Source organism: Eumetopias jubatus, unplaced genomic scaffold (assembly GCF_037043125.1).
Source record: "Eumetopias jubatus isolate StellerSeaLion01/CBP00866 unplaced genomic scaffold, mEumJub1_p1.0 scaffold_2, whole genome shotgun sequence".
In the NCBI taxonomy this organism is placed as follows: Eukaryota; Metazoa; Chordata; class Mammalia; order Carnivora; family Otariidae; genus Eumetopias; species Eumetopias jubatus.
Window position 1 is genome coordinate 35,137,685 of NW_028274808.1, and position 14,228 is coordinate 35,151,912.

The following is a 14,228-nucleotide window of genomic DNA, read 5'->3' on the forward strand; positions in this document are numbered from 1 at the left end:
AAACCAGATCATCTATGATTATCTGTGTCTTAAATATAACTCTCATAGTTAAATTAATTTGATTTGTTTAAAAAAATAAAAACAATACATACCAGCAGCTTAAACAAAAAATCAAAATTTAAAAGGGCAGGGGGGACTCAATGATGGTTCCAAATAAAAATCATGAAACATGAAATCACTTTGCTCATAACAGAAATTTCAAAATAAATGTGAGGAATTCTTTAAGAGTCTTGTACCACTGGCTTCCCATCTCCTGAAGCCTATTTTCTGTGAAAATGCTTGAAGCAGAATCACAGGGATGGTTATATTAGAATTAGGCACTGGAACTCACCAGGACAGAAGCATAAGATAGTCCAGAAAAAGGAAACCCAGGTTGGGGAAAGTTTCGCTTTCTTTTAAGAAATCAGATAAGCCACAACATTTACAAATACAATGTTTTAACTCTCTACATGTAGGAAGCCAACCTGCTCCTTTTTGATCTTCTTCTTTGGCACAACCTCAGTGGACTTCTCTGATTCAGAACGAGTTCTAATCGATCTTCTCTGTTGCTTCTTTTCTACTGAGCCTAAGAGATGATTTAAAGGAACAAACAAAAACTCATTTAAGGATGACTTGACATTCATGTAATTAAGATTTGACCCAATTCCCTGCTTTTCTTATCCATTACTTTGTTTTCTAATTGTAATTGTTTTGTTTTACTTTTGGTCTTTCAATTATAAATCACTGAAAATTCAATCAGTATTACATATTTTTAATTTTAACAAATGAATTAAACTAATTCTATATGTAAAATGTTTAATGGTGCTTGGTGTACCTGTATGAGTTTTTGCTACTGTTATATTATTAACAAAAACAGGGGAAACAGGCACAAAGATGTGGCCAGAACCAAATCATTAATTTGGATGTCAAGGGACTTGTTACGCTTTAGAAATGATGAGTTATGAAAAACTTTTTGAAACAAGTTAGCAAGGTTTTTCATGTTAAGTAGTAAAACAGAAACTAAGTAATATTTTTAAACAGTAAAATTCTTTAGAAGTAAACAGAAAGACAACTCACATGGACCCCATTTTGGACAGAATAAAACTTAGAATGAGGACCACAATTGGAAAGAACACTAAGTCAGGAATGATTCATTCTGCAATCCTGAGAAGGAATGATGCCTGCAGCACAGCTGTTCTCCATCTTCTCAGCGCTAGGACCACCTACATGGTCCTTCCTACATAATAATCACCCTTCCACACCTAGCCAAGGGAGAAAGCTCTTATCAAAGCAGGCAGAAGCTACTTCAATAAAACCTTCCACATTACCTTTATATTTTGTGGTTTCATTGTTCTTGTCTATGTGTAAATGGTTTCCTTCCTTAGTTCAAAGCCAAAATAAAGAAGGATCGCATTATGCTTTTGGGAAGAAGGAGGTAGTGTGATACTAATATGCTGTGCTGATTTCTAGCAGAAAAGTCACAAATGAAGGTGTTGACTCCATCCTTCATGCTCACTCTGCTTCTTACACTGATGGAAATGTTCACTAAGACAACAGATATCCTACCCTCACAAGCACCTGAGTATCCCAGAAATCCAGACTTTAATATAATTATCAATATTCAAGTACCTATCAGCGAAGAGGAAAATGAAAATAGAACTGCTTAAAACAAACAAAATAGCTTTACTTGTTTTGATGATGAAACATGACTTCCATTAAGTACAGACGGCATTTGATCTATCTTATAGAAAATAAGGCAACAGGGCGCCTGGGTGGCTCAGTTGGTTAAGCGACTGCCTTTGGCTCAGGTCATGATCCTGGAGTCCCGGGATCGAGTCCCGCATTGGGCTCCCTGCTCAGCTGGGAGTCTGTTTCTCCCTCTGACCCTCCCCCCCTCATGTGCTCTCTCTCTCATTCTCTCTCTCAGATAAATCTTAAAAAAAAAAAAAAAGAAAAGAAAAGAAGGCAACACGACTTCTTATAATTGTTCTGAAAGCTACCCGAACAACAGATAAAATCTACTACATTTAAAACCACTAAAAAGTACTCATTCTTGTCTTAAGAGAGAGGAGGTGAGCGTCTCTGGATTTGGAAAATAGCTTAGAAATCTAGTATAAAGGCAAATACAATTCTTCAAATCACAGAAATTAGCAGTGCCACACACTCTATGTGCCCCCTAAATTTACTAAGAAAAGGCTCAAGAATTCTAAGTAGTTAACACCAACTGAGATAATGATACAACTGGTTTCTGAAAGGAGATAGTCTTTTCTCTCACTTGTCAACTCCTGAAGTTATTTCCCCAAGAAGCAAAATGGTCATTTAAAAAGGCAAAATACGCTCATCAACCACAGCTGGTAACCAAATTTAAACCAAGGTCAAAGCTTTAGAGCACTCATTAATTTACAACCTAAATATAGCGCCTGCCTACAGAAGAAACTGAGATTTTTCCAGATATAAAGAATTAGAACCGGGGCGCCTGGGTGGCTCAGTCGTTAAACGTCTGCCTTTGGCTCAGGTCATGATCCCGGGGTCCTGGGATCGAGCCCTGCATCGGGCTCCCTGCTTGGTGGGAGGCCTGCTTCTCCCTCTCCCACTTTCCCTGCTTGTGTTCCCTCTCTCGCTGTGTCTCTGTCAAATAAATAAATAAAAACTTAAAGAAAAAAAAAAAGAATTAGAACCTTCCACTTAAAAAAAAAATTTCATGGCAAAACTTAAATCTTACAGTGAAAAGACTACGTGAAAAGAAAACGTTCAGTAGCTGAGGGGAAGGAAAATAAACTCTATTAAAAATAAAAGTATACTATTTAAGATCAATCTAATATGAAGAGTTTACTTTCTCCCTGAGTAGGAGAATGTAGATATTTAAATAAAGATCCCCCATATTTAAATAAAGATCCCCCTAGGCTAAGTATCACACTTATATCAGATCAATTACAACAGTTTAATGTAAAGAAAGTAACAAAATTGATGTACCTGACTATGGAGAGCTGAGGCCAAAAGATTCTTTTAATCTTCAAAGAAGGGAACAAATGTTTTCAATTATGGCTAATTAATGCAAAATTGTTTAAGTCCATTTATTCATTTCTTTAACATCATAATTTCATTTTTTTATACAGTATTGTGAAATGATACAAGTTGCAAATCTGGTTCTGGACTTTGCTACTCTCTCCTTATTTTAATGCAGCTTCCCTTCCCAACTCAAATTTGGATAAAGGCATAATATTTTGTATGCCCCATATGCCCCATCTCCCCTGCTACACCTCTCCCTGTCTTGTAGCTCCCCTCACATTTTTTTTAAAGAAAGCTAGCCCAAGTTCTTTCCTGAACAGTGATTGCTTTTATTTTGGCCCTTATAATAATAAGAATCTTACTCAAAGTTTCCCTTACAAAAATATTTGCCCCTTCGTGCCAATCACAATTCTGCCTGAGTTACTACTGATTCAAGGCTACTACCTCAGTTCTCAAGACTTTAATCCTTCTAGAAAATTACTCGATCCCTTCTTTGATATGATTCCAAAATTTTTTTAAAAAAGAACAAGGTGAAACAAACTCGCTTCTCTTAAACTAAAATTCCAAATGACCAAACCAGTTGACTAACTCTTTTCTTGATGGCTGTATGAAACAGTAATACTGTTATATAAACCAAACCCACCAGACCCTCAGTTAAACTATAAGATTCTTAGTATGTCAGTCCCTTAACAAAAATTACTTTTACCATTCCAAAGGCACAACCTTACTGAATATAGGCATTTCTATTTTAAACAAGAATAATACAGTTTGATTTTCAATTCGTGGTATCTGTTAATCAGAGGACAGATTATAATAGGAGAGTTAGGCCCTAGTTCCCTACTTACTAATACCTAGTACACCTAAGAATAATAAAAAGAACATGGGCATCTGAAAATTAGTTTCTAATAAGAGATGAAAGAGGAAATGGTAAGAATGTGTTAATAGTGCTAGAAAAGTAAAGCTGCTATTTTCATGCAAAGAGAGGTAATCAAATGGTGCATTTACTCAGATGTGTAGAGATTTCATAACTATACTCTTTTAATTAGAGCGTTCTTATTACTTAAACTCCTGTAGGAAAAATAACTTACTATGAATAAAGCTCCCTAGCCCCTAAACCGTTCTTTCCTATTGAAGTAATTGCTTTTATAACTCAATTTTTTAAAATGTAATTTGATTTTGATAACTGAAAATTTCTTAGGAACACAGCTACTATGTTATAGCAAAACAGAACTATGACCTCTCAAAATACATATATACTCTACTCTATACTATACTCTTCATTCCTTACCCACCTGTAGGACCAGATGTTGCTTCAGGAGATGATATATTCGGAGTTGCCTTTTCATTTCTCTGGTTTGGTGTAGAAATTATAAGTCTGTCCTGTCCCCTGACACTTATTTCTGTTTTGTTACCAATTCCCTTTAAAATAAGACAAAATAAAAAACAGCTGATTACCAGGCAAATGGCATCATTGGCTTACAAAGACAGCTTAAGATGGTCATGATTTGCTTGAATTTTACAGTCTTTGACTGCAGTTAATTTATCATCTTTACCATTAGCAGAGCAATTTTATTAAGTCATCAGGATGTATTCTAAAATGTACGAGATTATGTGAGAAAAAAACAACTCCACATGAGGCATATCACTAAAAAAATGAAACTGTATCACCTAGTTTTCTGTCAAAACCAAAATGTTTTCTGGTCTGAATAGTCTCTCCCGTTACCTCAACACAGGAAAAGAACTTGAGTCATTCTCATTTGGTTAAGTACCCTACTACACTCATGTCTTAAAAGACAAGAATATCCTTAGATACAGAAATCTGACATTCATGATGACCCAAATGTGTACCCAATAAGCAACTTGAAGCAGATAGAAGGCAGCTACAATTATAGCTCTGTCTCATTTTAGGTATTTTTAATACAATGAAATAAAGGAGTGGTTTGTAAATATTTGTTTTTAAGGCATTCATTTTAAAAAGATCAGTTTTTGGGATGCCTGGGTGGCTCAGGTAGTTAAGTGTCCAACTCTTGATTTTGGCTCAGGTCATGATCTCAGGGTCATGAGATTGAGACCCTACCCCGCCCCCCATGCTCAGTGGGGAGTCTGCTTGAGATTTCTCTCTCACCCTCTGCCCCTGCCTGCCTGCCCCTCATGTGTGGGGGCACTCTCTCTCTAATAAATAAATCTTTTTCAAAAGTTTAAATAAATAAATAAAAGACAACTTTATCTCAAATTTCATTTAAATAGCACTCTTTGGAGTGGGGTGACAAAGTTTGATTTGTATATCCAAATGCAGATAAAAACTAGCTCCAAGAATGAAGCCAATTTGCATTAAAAAAGATGCAGAGTATTCATTTGCTATGACAAGCTGTCAGCAGAACCAAGTGGAGACTGTAACTTAAGACTTTCTTTTTTTAAAGATTTTACTTATTTATTTGAGAAAGAGAATGAGAGAGAGCACGAGAAGGGGGAGGGTCAGAGGGAGAAGCAGACTCCCTGCTGACTCCCCGCTGAGCAGGGAGCCCGATGAGGGACTCTGATCCCGGGACTCCAGGATCATGACCTGAGCGAAAGGCAGTCGCTTAACCAACTGAGCCACCCAGGCGCCCTCTAACTTAAGCCTTTCCAAGTAGTTTAGTCTTACTGAAATCAGCTGAACCTACAGTCAGAAACAAACTAATAGAGAACCCTTAGACTTCTCTCTAGTAAAATGGTATCACTTGAGCACCAGCTGTCTCATGTAAGTGTTCAATCACTAAATTCTACAGCTGAAACTAGTATTACACTGTATGTTAACTACCTGGAATTTAAATAAAAACATGGAAAAATATATCACTGATGAGGCATACTATAATTATTTTCATGTGCATAGACAATGTTAGGAAATAAGCAGAGTTCTTTAAAAGCACACACCCACGAGGTGCCGCTAAATTGAATTCACAAGCCCACAACTGTGGTAAGGATTTGGAGGACAGTGAAGAGGTATATGGAATAAACATTACAAATGTTATGACACAATTTTAAAGTCTAAAAGCTAAAATATAAGTGCCCTAAATAGAGCTTCAGGGCTGGCTGATGGAGATACTCAATTTGAAGAGGTATTTTTACCCCATTACCCACGCTATCACCACAGTTAATTGTTACAGAACAAACACAGTTCTGGAATTTCTCTTAAATGCATTAGCTATCCAAAGTCAACATGAGCCTAACAAAATTGCCAGTGCAACCAAACAGATCAGCAGGTATAATTATTACAATGGTTAATTCAGACAACTGACAAAAATAATATAGTAAGAAGCACACTTCGCAGCTAAGAGAAACTAACTATACAAACTGGAAACAGGCAAAGTGCCGAGTTTTTTTCCACAACTTTAGGGAGTTAAGCTCAATTTTGGCTGCACAGCTCAAGATTAATCTAGTACAGATGGGGATATTACAAAAGAGGGAAAAAAAGAAGGAAAACATAGCCTTTTTGCCTTTTTTGCCCCCTCTTAAACACAGTAAACTCACTGTACATTTCAAATGCAGCAGACAAAAGGGTATTTAAATTATGACTTTGTCTTGTTTTGGGGTTTCTTTTTAAATGCTAAGGTTGACTACTTATTAAATAATATTCCCCCAAAACACCCATGAAAAAAGGAGGTACCTTTGTTGAATAAACAAACTGATCAATAAATTTCCCATCTCCTGTAGCATTCTGAAGGGCAAACACTTGTTCAATCTTCACAACCGGAGACATGTTACACTTCTGCAAATCCAGGCTCCCTTTGTGCATTGTAATGGAAGCCGGTAAAGATTTCCTCGCGGCGGCCGTTTTCCAGGCTATTTTAACAGGAGGTGGTTCTTCTTCTTCCACACTTGTGTGCCGCCTCTGGCTCTGTCTCCGAATTTCAGTACTTGAGAGCGAGGAGGCCACCTCACCTGCATTGGTCTGTTCTGGCTGAGTATTCAGCACTGACCTTGGTCTTCGGGTTTTCTTAACTTCAGCTTTGGAGGCAACATTCTTTTTTGCTTGGGACAAAGCCTCCTCAGGCTGTTTATCAATATAGATAAAAGTATACTGTTCTATTCTTTCCTCTCGGGTCATTTTCAATGCCTTCTCTGCATGGGCAATGCCAATATCCCACTGAGCACGTTCTCTCTGAGGTCGGGGTTTCCGAATCTAAAAAAGACCCAGGCATATAAAAGACACAGGCATGATCAGATACTCTTCAATCTAATTGGTACATTTAAACCAATATGTATTTCCCATGTGATCCTGTCATCTTTCCAGGTAACATAAATAAATATCTTCAGGTTCTTCAGTCAAATACATGAAATGTTCTAACTCCCTAACTTTGATAAGTCAGTATTACTATCAGATGATATGCAGGTGTACTCTCTCTCTTACATCCTTTTTCGTTGACCACTCTGCTGGACAAGTCCCTCAAAGAGGGAGCTGTCCTTCTCACATTATGTCCACAAAAAGCTAGCAATGAGGGCAAAGAGAAGAGCGATTGCAGAACGATTACCTTCAATGGCCAATAAAACATCAACATTAAAAATGACACCCTAAAGCTCAGGGGTGCTACAGGGATCACAACAGAGCAAAAGGCAGAGTCTGCATTTGTGCTGGTAGTTTGTACCATAATGCAAACAGGGGCAGAATGCAGAGAAAGGAGAGAGCCCAGAGGAACAAATGAAAGTTGACAAGACATAGGAAAGAAGGAATGTATGAGAGAAAAAATGAACCTGAACCAATTTCCACAGGTCTCCTTCACTGTTGCTCAGAAGACTTTGAGTTGGCAAGACAGATAAGAAAACTTTTGATGACCAAAGCCATCAGGAATTATCCAGGGGGTTAGACTGAGGTAGCCCAAAATTAGCTAATGAAACGATGAGAAGGGATGGTATATGTGGAACGCTGATGTATAAATCTGTAAAATGTTGTCTGATAAAATTAATCAAAATCCTCTGTGATCAATTTAGCTTTTAAAGTGTAAAAGTATGACAAATTTCTGAATTACAAAAGACCCACCCTAAAATTAGTTGAGTTTAAAAATGTCAACCAGATAGATTATCAGGAGCTGGTGTCATAATTCTAAAATATCCACCACCACAAACATACTTCTTGGTTCTATCACTAAGTGTGACCTTGGTTGAACCAGTTACTTAAGCTGTCTGTGCCTTGATTTCTTCATCTGCGGAAATAGGAATAATGGTATCTACACCACTTAAGTTGTTATGGAGATTAAATGAATTAATATACACAAAATGTTTAAAATAGTGCCTGTCTCACAGTAGGTGCTGAGTATTTTAGAAACTTTACTTTCACAAAACAATTTTACTAGATAAGAATAAAGGGAATTACGTAAAGATAATGAAATAGGAAAAAGAATAAAACTCCCTGGCAAAATCCACATTTCACTAGCATCTACTAGTCTTATGTACACTAATTCAATTCAAAAATAGAATCCAACACTGTACTAAGCAGAGTTCAAGTTTTTAATAGTATTCTAATGTTGTTTATATAAAATATAAAACTTACTGACATACAATAAATTATTAAAACTGGACTTAGGTTAACAACTATCTGAATTCAAGTATGAAAACTTCTACTAAATTATTAAATCCTCTAAAAACCATATTCGATTGGTAATGTTAGTATGTTGTCAGATACCTTTTGTTTCTCAGAGTGATTGCTGGCTTGTTTGGTTGCTTCAGCCAATAATTCTTCATACTGTTTATGACCTTTATACTCTCGTACTCGCTTTTCATGAACCCATGCCCTCTCTGGCTGGTTGCTAAAAAACTGGACGTGATACTCCCGGGCACCTGTAAGCAAAAATTCTTATTAATCATTTCAGAACATAAGCATCCACATATACTCTGCCAAAAACTTGAACCTAAGCCAGGTTCCCTAGCATCACTCCTATTAAAACTTGTACGCTTTGGATTGTCCAAAGATATAATCCAACACCTGCCAATTATACAAATAATAGTTACTGTAAAAAAAAAAAAAATCACTCCTAAATGATTAAAATTAGTTCAGCAAGTTTTAAGAGAAAGAAAATCAGAAATTCTGCTAATTATCAGATTTGTTACCTTGGTTACACAACTTATTTTTGCTTCTCTCAAACCCTTTTACAAACAAATCTGGGAATAAATAACTTTTTCTTCAAAAAATGTGTAACAGCGGCGCCTGGGTGGCTCAATCAGTTAAGTGTCAACCTTCGGCTCAGGTCATGATCCCAGAGTCCTGGGATCGAGTCCCATGTTGGCTCCCTGCTCAGTGGGGTGTCTGCTTCTCCCTCTGCCTCTGCCTCCCCTCCCCCGGCTCGTGGGCACTCGCTCTCTCTCAAATATAATCTTAAAATATATATAGAACATATTTTCTTGGACTTTAAAAGTGCTAGTCAAATTGCTTTTCTGGCTATATAAAAGTGGGCTATATAGACTTGGGGATGGAGAGGAGGCCACTGACTCAGGGATCCTGTGAGGTCAAAACTACCTTCATAACAATACCAAGATGCTACTGTCTTTTTAGTTGGTGGCATTTGCACTTTATACTGCAAGAATGATGGTGGGTAAGACTGATGGCATGTTGGCACAAATAAAGACAGTGAGTGACTCCAAACAATACTAGTATCACATTCTTCATGAAGGCCACACACTGGCAGTTAAAACAAAACAAAAAGCCAGTTGTATTTAATGTCCTTGATGAAGTAGTAAAAATGATTAATTTCACTAAATTTCAATCTTCGGACACTGTCTTTTTAATATTCTGCATGATGAAACGGGAAATACGCATGAAGTGCTTTTGCTTACTCAAGTGTGACAGTTATCTTGAGGAAAAGTACTTGTGTGATTGAGCTGCAAGATCACTGGCCACTTTTTCATAAAACATTTTTATCTGAAAGAACGACTGACAGAAAAACTGTGGTTATTTGAACTTGAGCATCTGGCAGGTATTTCCTCAAAAATGAACAAAGCAAGTTTGCTATTTCAAGGAAATCAACTGACAGTATTCGTTGCCAATGACAAAATTTGATCTTTCAAGCAAAAATCAGAATTTTGGAAAAACTGAGTCTTCCAACTTCCCAATAATCGAAGAATTTTCTGATGAAATAACTGGTCATATAAATTAATGTGATTTTAAAAATATCTATAGAGGATGGGCCCCTGGGTGGCCAGCGATTAAGCACCCAACTCTTGATTTCAGCTCAGGTCAGGTCATGTCATGATCTCAGGAAGGTGAGATCAGAGGCTTGCTTGGGATTCTCTCTCCCTCTGCCCCACCCCGCCAGCTCCTGTGCACACTCTAAAGAAAAAAAAAAATCTACAGAAGGATGTGTCAACATTCGGAAGATATGTCTCACTTGGTAAAGCCAATATTTTTTATTTTTTAAAATTTTATTTATTTGAGAAAGAGTGAAGAGAGTGTGCCTGCAGGGGAGGGTGGGGGGGGGGAGACAAGCATGCTTAGTGCAGAGCTCCACGGGAGTGAGTGGGCTCAATCCCAGGACCCTAAGATCATGACCTGAGTGAAAGTCAGACACTTAACCAACTGAGCCACCCAGGCGCCCCAAAACCAGTATTTTTTAAATGGCCAATATATGATGTTATAAAATCATGAAAGGTAAAAGATTCATTCAAAGTGCAAGAAAGAACCAATGGATTCCAATGTAACAAAGTACAAAAAGTTTATGGATATGATTTCAGATTCCATACTACAACTAACCTACCACTTATTGAGTTTTGGTGTAATATCAAAGAAATATATCCAAATTACCTAAAAAGGCTATTGAAATACACTATCCTTTTTCAACTACACATCTGCCTGAAGTCAGATTATCTTCATATAGTTCAACCAAAACAACAAATCGTAACAGAATAGAAGAAGATACAAGAATCTAGTATCTTCACTTAAGCCAGACATTAAAGAGATTTGCAATGATGTAAAATGATACTATTCTTTTCATTAATATTTTTTAGAAAATAGTTATTTTCATAAAAATATAATGATAACATATAATGGATTATTTTTAAGTGAGTTAGTAAATATTTTTAAATTCTTAGTTTTAATTTCCAAATTGAAATAAATAGTAATAGATAGAATCCACGTAAACAAAAGCTTTTTAGAGTCTTCAAATTTTAAGAGTAAAAGGGGTTCTGGGACCAAAATATCTGAGAACTGCTGTTCTAGAACAGTGCTACTCTCCAAGTGTGGTTCCCATAACAAGCCAGTCTGTGACAAAATAAGCACAGAAAAGTAAGCATGTAGAAACTATGATAATTTGACATTGTCATGACATTTAGGCACATGATCAGGGATCTTGTACTATATATTTTTTGCAGGACAAGGCCTTTCCTTTTCATAACAGTTACTTTTATTGTATTTTATGTAAGTATTGGTCCATGGTGGATTGGAAATTTTTAAAAACTGGTCTTTTACCATACAGTTTGAAAAACACAACTCTACAGAAAATGTCTCAGGTTAATAGAGTACTGTGTAACTGGTCTTGGCGAATCCAAGATAATTCAGGTAGGCAGAGAAAGGTAATAAGCAGATCCTAACTACAAAATGTAGGTATAAGCTTAAATTATCTGAAATCGATTATATCTTGGATTTGAAAATTTTAAAATTTTATTAGAATTAATGGGAGATTATCTAAGGAATTATTTTGAAACCAGATTAAAATTTCTTATGTAAAATAGCCTATAAGAGAGAAATACACACACAATTCAAATTCCATATAATCTAATCTGAGAAGGAAAAGCCAAGCACAAATTTGACTATAATTAATCAAAGAAGGTTTATCAAAAGTCTAAGGTTTTTAGGGACAAAAAAAGAAATATAACCTAAACTAACAGGTGAGTTTGGAAGATAGGGTAGTGAGTACAGGAGATAGGGTAAAAAGAACAGAGGGCATAATCTGTTTTCAAAAGTCAGTTAGTTATTCAGAAAGTCTTTATAGTTAAAAACATGAAAACTAAAACTCACAGATGACACAATCTCATTTTAATCTTTATTTTCAACTTCTTCCTCTATTAAATCATTAGTACAGATGAAACAAATCAAACAGTATGCCTCTTTGTTATTATCACTTTATTTTCTGCTGGCCAAAGAACTATGAATGAAATAGAAACCTAAAGACCTGAAAAAAAGAGAAGCAAACACATCTGTGTTTGAATAATGGGCTGAATTCCAAAAGAAAAATGCAGAGGAAATTTTTTCGTTAAAGATTTATTTATTTATTTTAGCAAGAAAGAGAATGCATGTGCACACGTAAGTGGGGGGGAGGGACAGAGGGAGAGAATCTCAAGCAGACTCCCGGCTGAGTGTGGAGCCCTACATGGGGCTCGATCCCACAACCCTGAGGATCATGACCTGAGCCAAAATCTCCAGTCAGACACTCAAATGACTGAGTCACGCAGGTGCCCTGGAAATGTTTTTATTTAAGAAAAATAATATAAAGGTAAAACCATCCAGTTTTAAACTAAAAAAAAAAAAAGTTAGGATTAAAAGTTACAATAAGTAAAGAAGATGTGGTACACACACACACACACACACACACACACACACTGGAATATTACTCAGCCATCAAAACAATGAAATCTTGCCATTTGCAACGATGTGGATGGAACTAGAGGGTATTATGCTAAGAGAAATAAGTCAATCATGGAAAGACAATTGTATGATCTCACTCATATGTGGAATTTAAGAAACAAAATAGTGGAGCACAGGGGAAGGGAGGGAAAAATAAAACAAAATGAAATTAGAGAGGGAGACAAACCATAAGAGACTATTAATCATAGGGAACACACTTGAGGGCTGCTGGAGGGGAGAGGGAGGGGGATGGGGTAACTGGGTGTGGACATTAAGGAGGGCACAGGGTATAATGAGCATTGGGTGTTATATGCAACTGATGAACCACTAAACTCAACCTCTGAAACTAATAATACACTATGTTAATTGAATTTAAATAAATTAAAAATAAATAAAAATAAAAGTTACAATAGGTATAATATGATATCATTTAAAACTCTCAGTAGGGGCACCTGGGTGGCTCCCAGTCTGTTAAGCATCTGCCTTCGGCTCAGGTCATGATCCCAGGGTCCTGGGATCAAACCCCGCATCAGGCTCCATGCTCAACGGGGAGGCCTGCTTCTCCCTCTGCCTACCTGCATGCCTGCCTGCCTACTTGTGATCTCTCTCTGTCAAATAAATGAATAAAATCTTAAAACAAAAAACTCTCAGTAAAAATATTTACTATCCTATTAATCACAATATAGAGAAATATAATTACTCTTAAACTTTTTTTTTTTTAAGAGGGAGAGAGAGCAAGTGTGAGCAGGGGGCAGAGAGGGAATCTTAAGCAGTCTCCACGCCCAGCGCAGAGCCTGACAGGGGGCTCTATCTCACAACCATGAGATCATGACTTGAGCCAAAATCAAGAGTCAGATGCTTAACCCAGTGAGCCACCCAGGTGCCCCTACTCTCAAACTTTTAATAGTAGTTACATCATCTGAAGGATTAAATTATAGGCACTTTTCATTTCTGACTATATATATTTTGTATTGTTATATGCAGAAAAAGCATTTCATTTTTAACTTTTAAACTTAAAAATGATTATTCAGCCATGAGATAAAAGGAAATCCTGCCAGAATGGATGAACCTAGTGGACACTATGCTAAGTGAAAATAAGTCAGACAGAGAAAGACAAATACCATATGATCTTACTTGTATGTGGAATCTTAAAAAAAAAGTCCAACTCATAGAAACAATGTAGAATGATGGCTGCCAGTTTTCAGGGGCTGGGGTGGGAGAGAAACAGGGAGATGCTAGTCAAAGGGTATAAGCCTTCAGTCATAAGATGAATACGTTCTAGGAATCTAATGTACAGCACGGTTACTACAGTTAATAAAACTGCACTACAGGGGCGCCTGGGTGGCTCCGTTGTTAAGCGTCTGCCTTTGGCTCAGGTCATGATCCCAGGGTCCTGGGATCCAGCCCCGCATCGGGCTCCATGCTCGGCAGGAAACCTGCTTCTCCCTCTCCCACTCCCCCTGCTTGTGTTCCCTCTCGCTGTGTCTCTCTCTGTCAAATGAATAAATCTTAAAAAAAATACTGCATTGGATACATGAAAGTTGTTCAGAGTGTAGATCTTAAGCATTCTCACCAAACATCCACAAAAATAACTGTGTGAAGTGCTGGATATGTTAATTGACCAAAGTATATGTATATCAAATCATTATGT

At 36.9% G+C, this 14,228-nt stretch overlaps 1 protein-coding gene across 7 annotated transcripts in view; it reads right to left on the bottom strand.

The window, feature by feature from the left end:
* NSD3 (nuclear receptor binding SET domain protein 3) overlaps positions 1 to 14,228 on the bottom strand; it is a 119,737-nt gene that overhangs the window by 45,922 nt on the left and 59,587 nt on the right. For all 7 annotated transcript variants that reach the window (XM_088020956.1, XM_088020960.1, XM_088020959.1 and 4 more), the window contains exons 5-8: positions 8,648 to 8,802; positions 6,635 to 7,150; positions 4,281 to 4,407; positions 465 to 565 (exon numbers count right to left, since the gene is read on the bottom strand). In XM_088020956.1, coding sequence (XP_087877082.1) covers positions 465 to 565; positions 4,281 to 4,407; positions 6,635 to 7,150; positions 8,648 to 8,802 — 899 coding nt within the window. The remainder of the gene's footprint in view (positions 1 to 464; positions 566 to 4,280; positions 4,408 to 6,634; positions 7,151 to 8,647; positions 8,803 to 14,228) is intronic.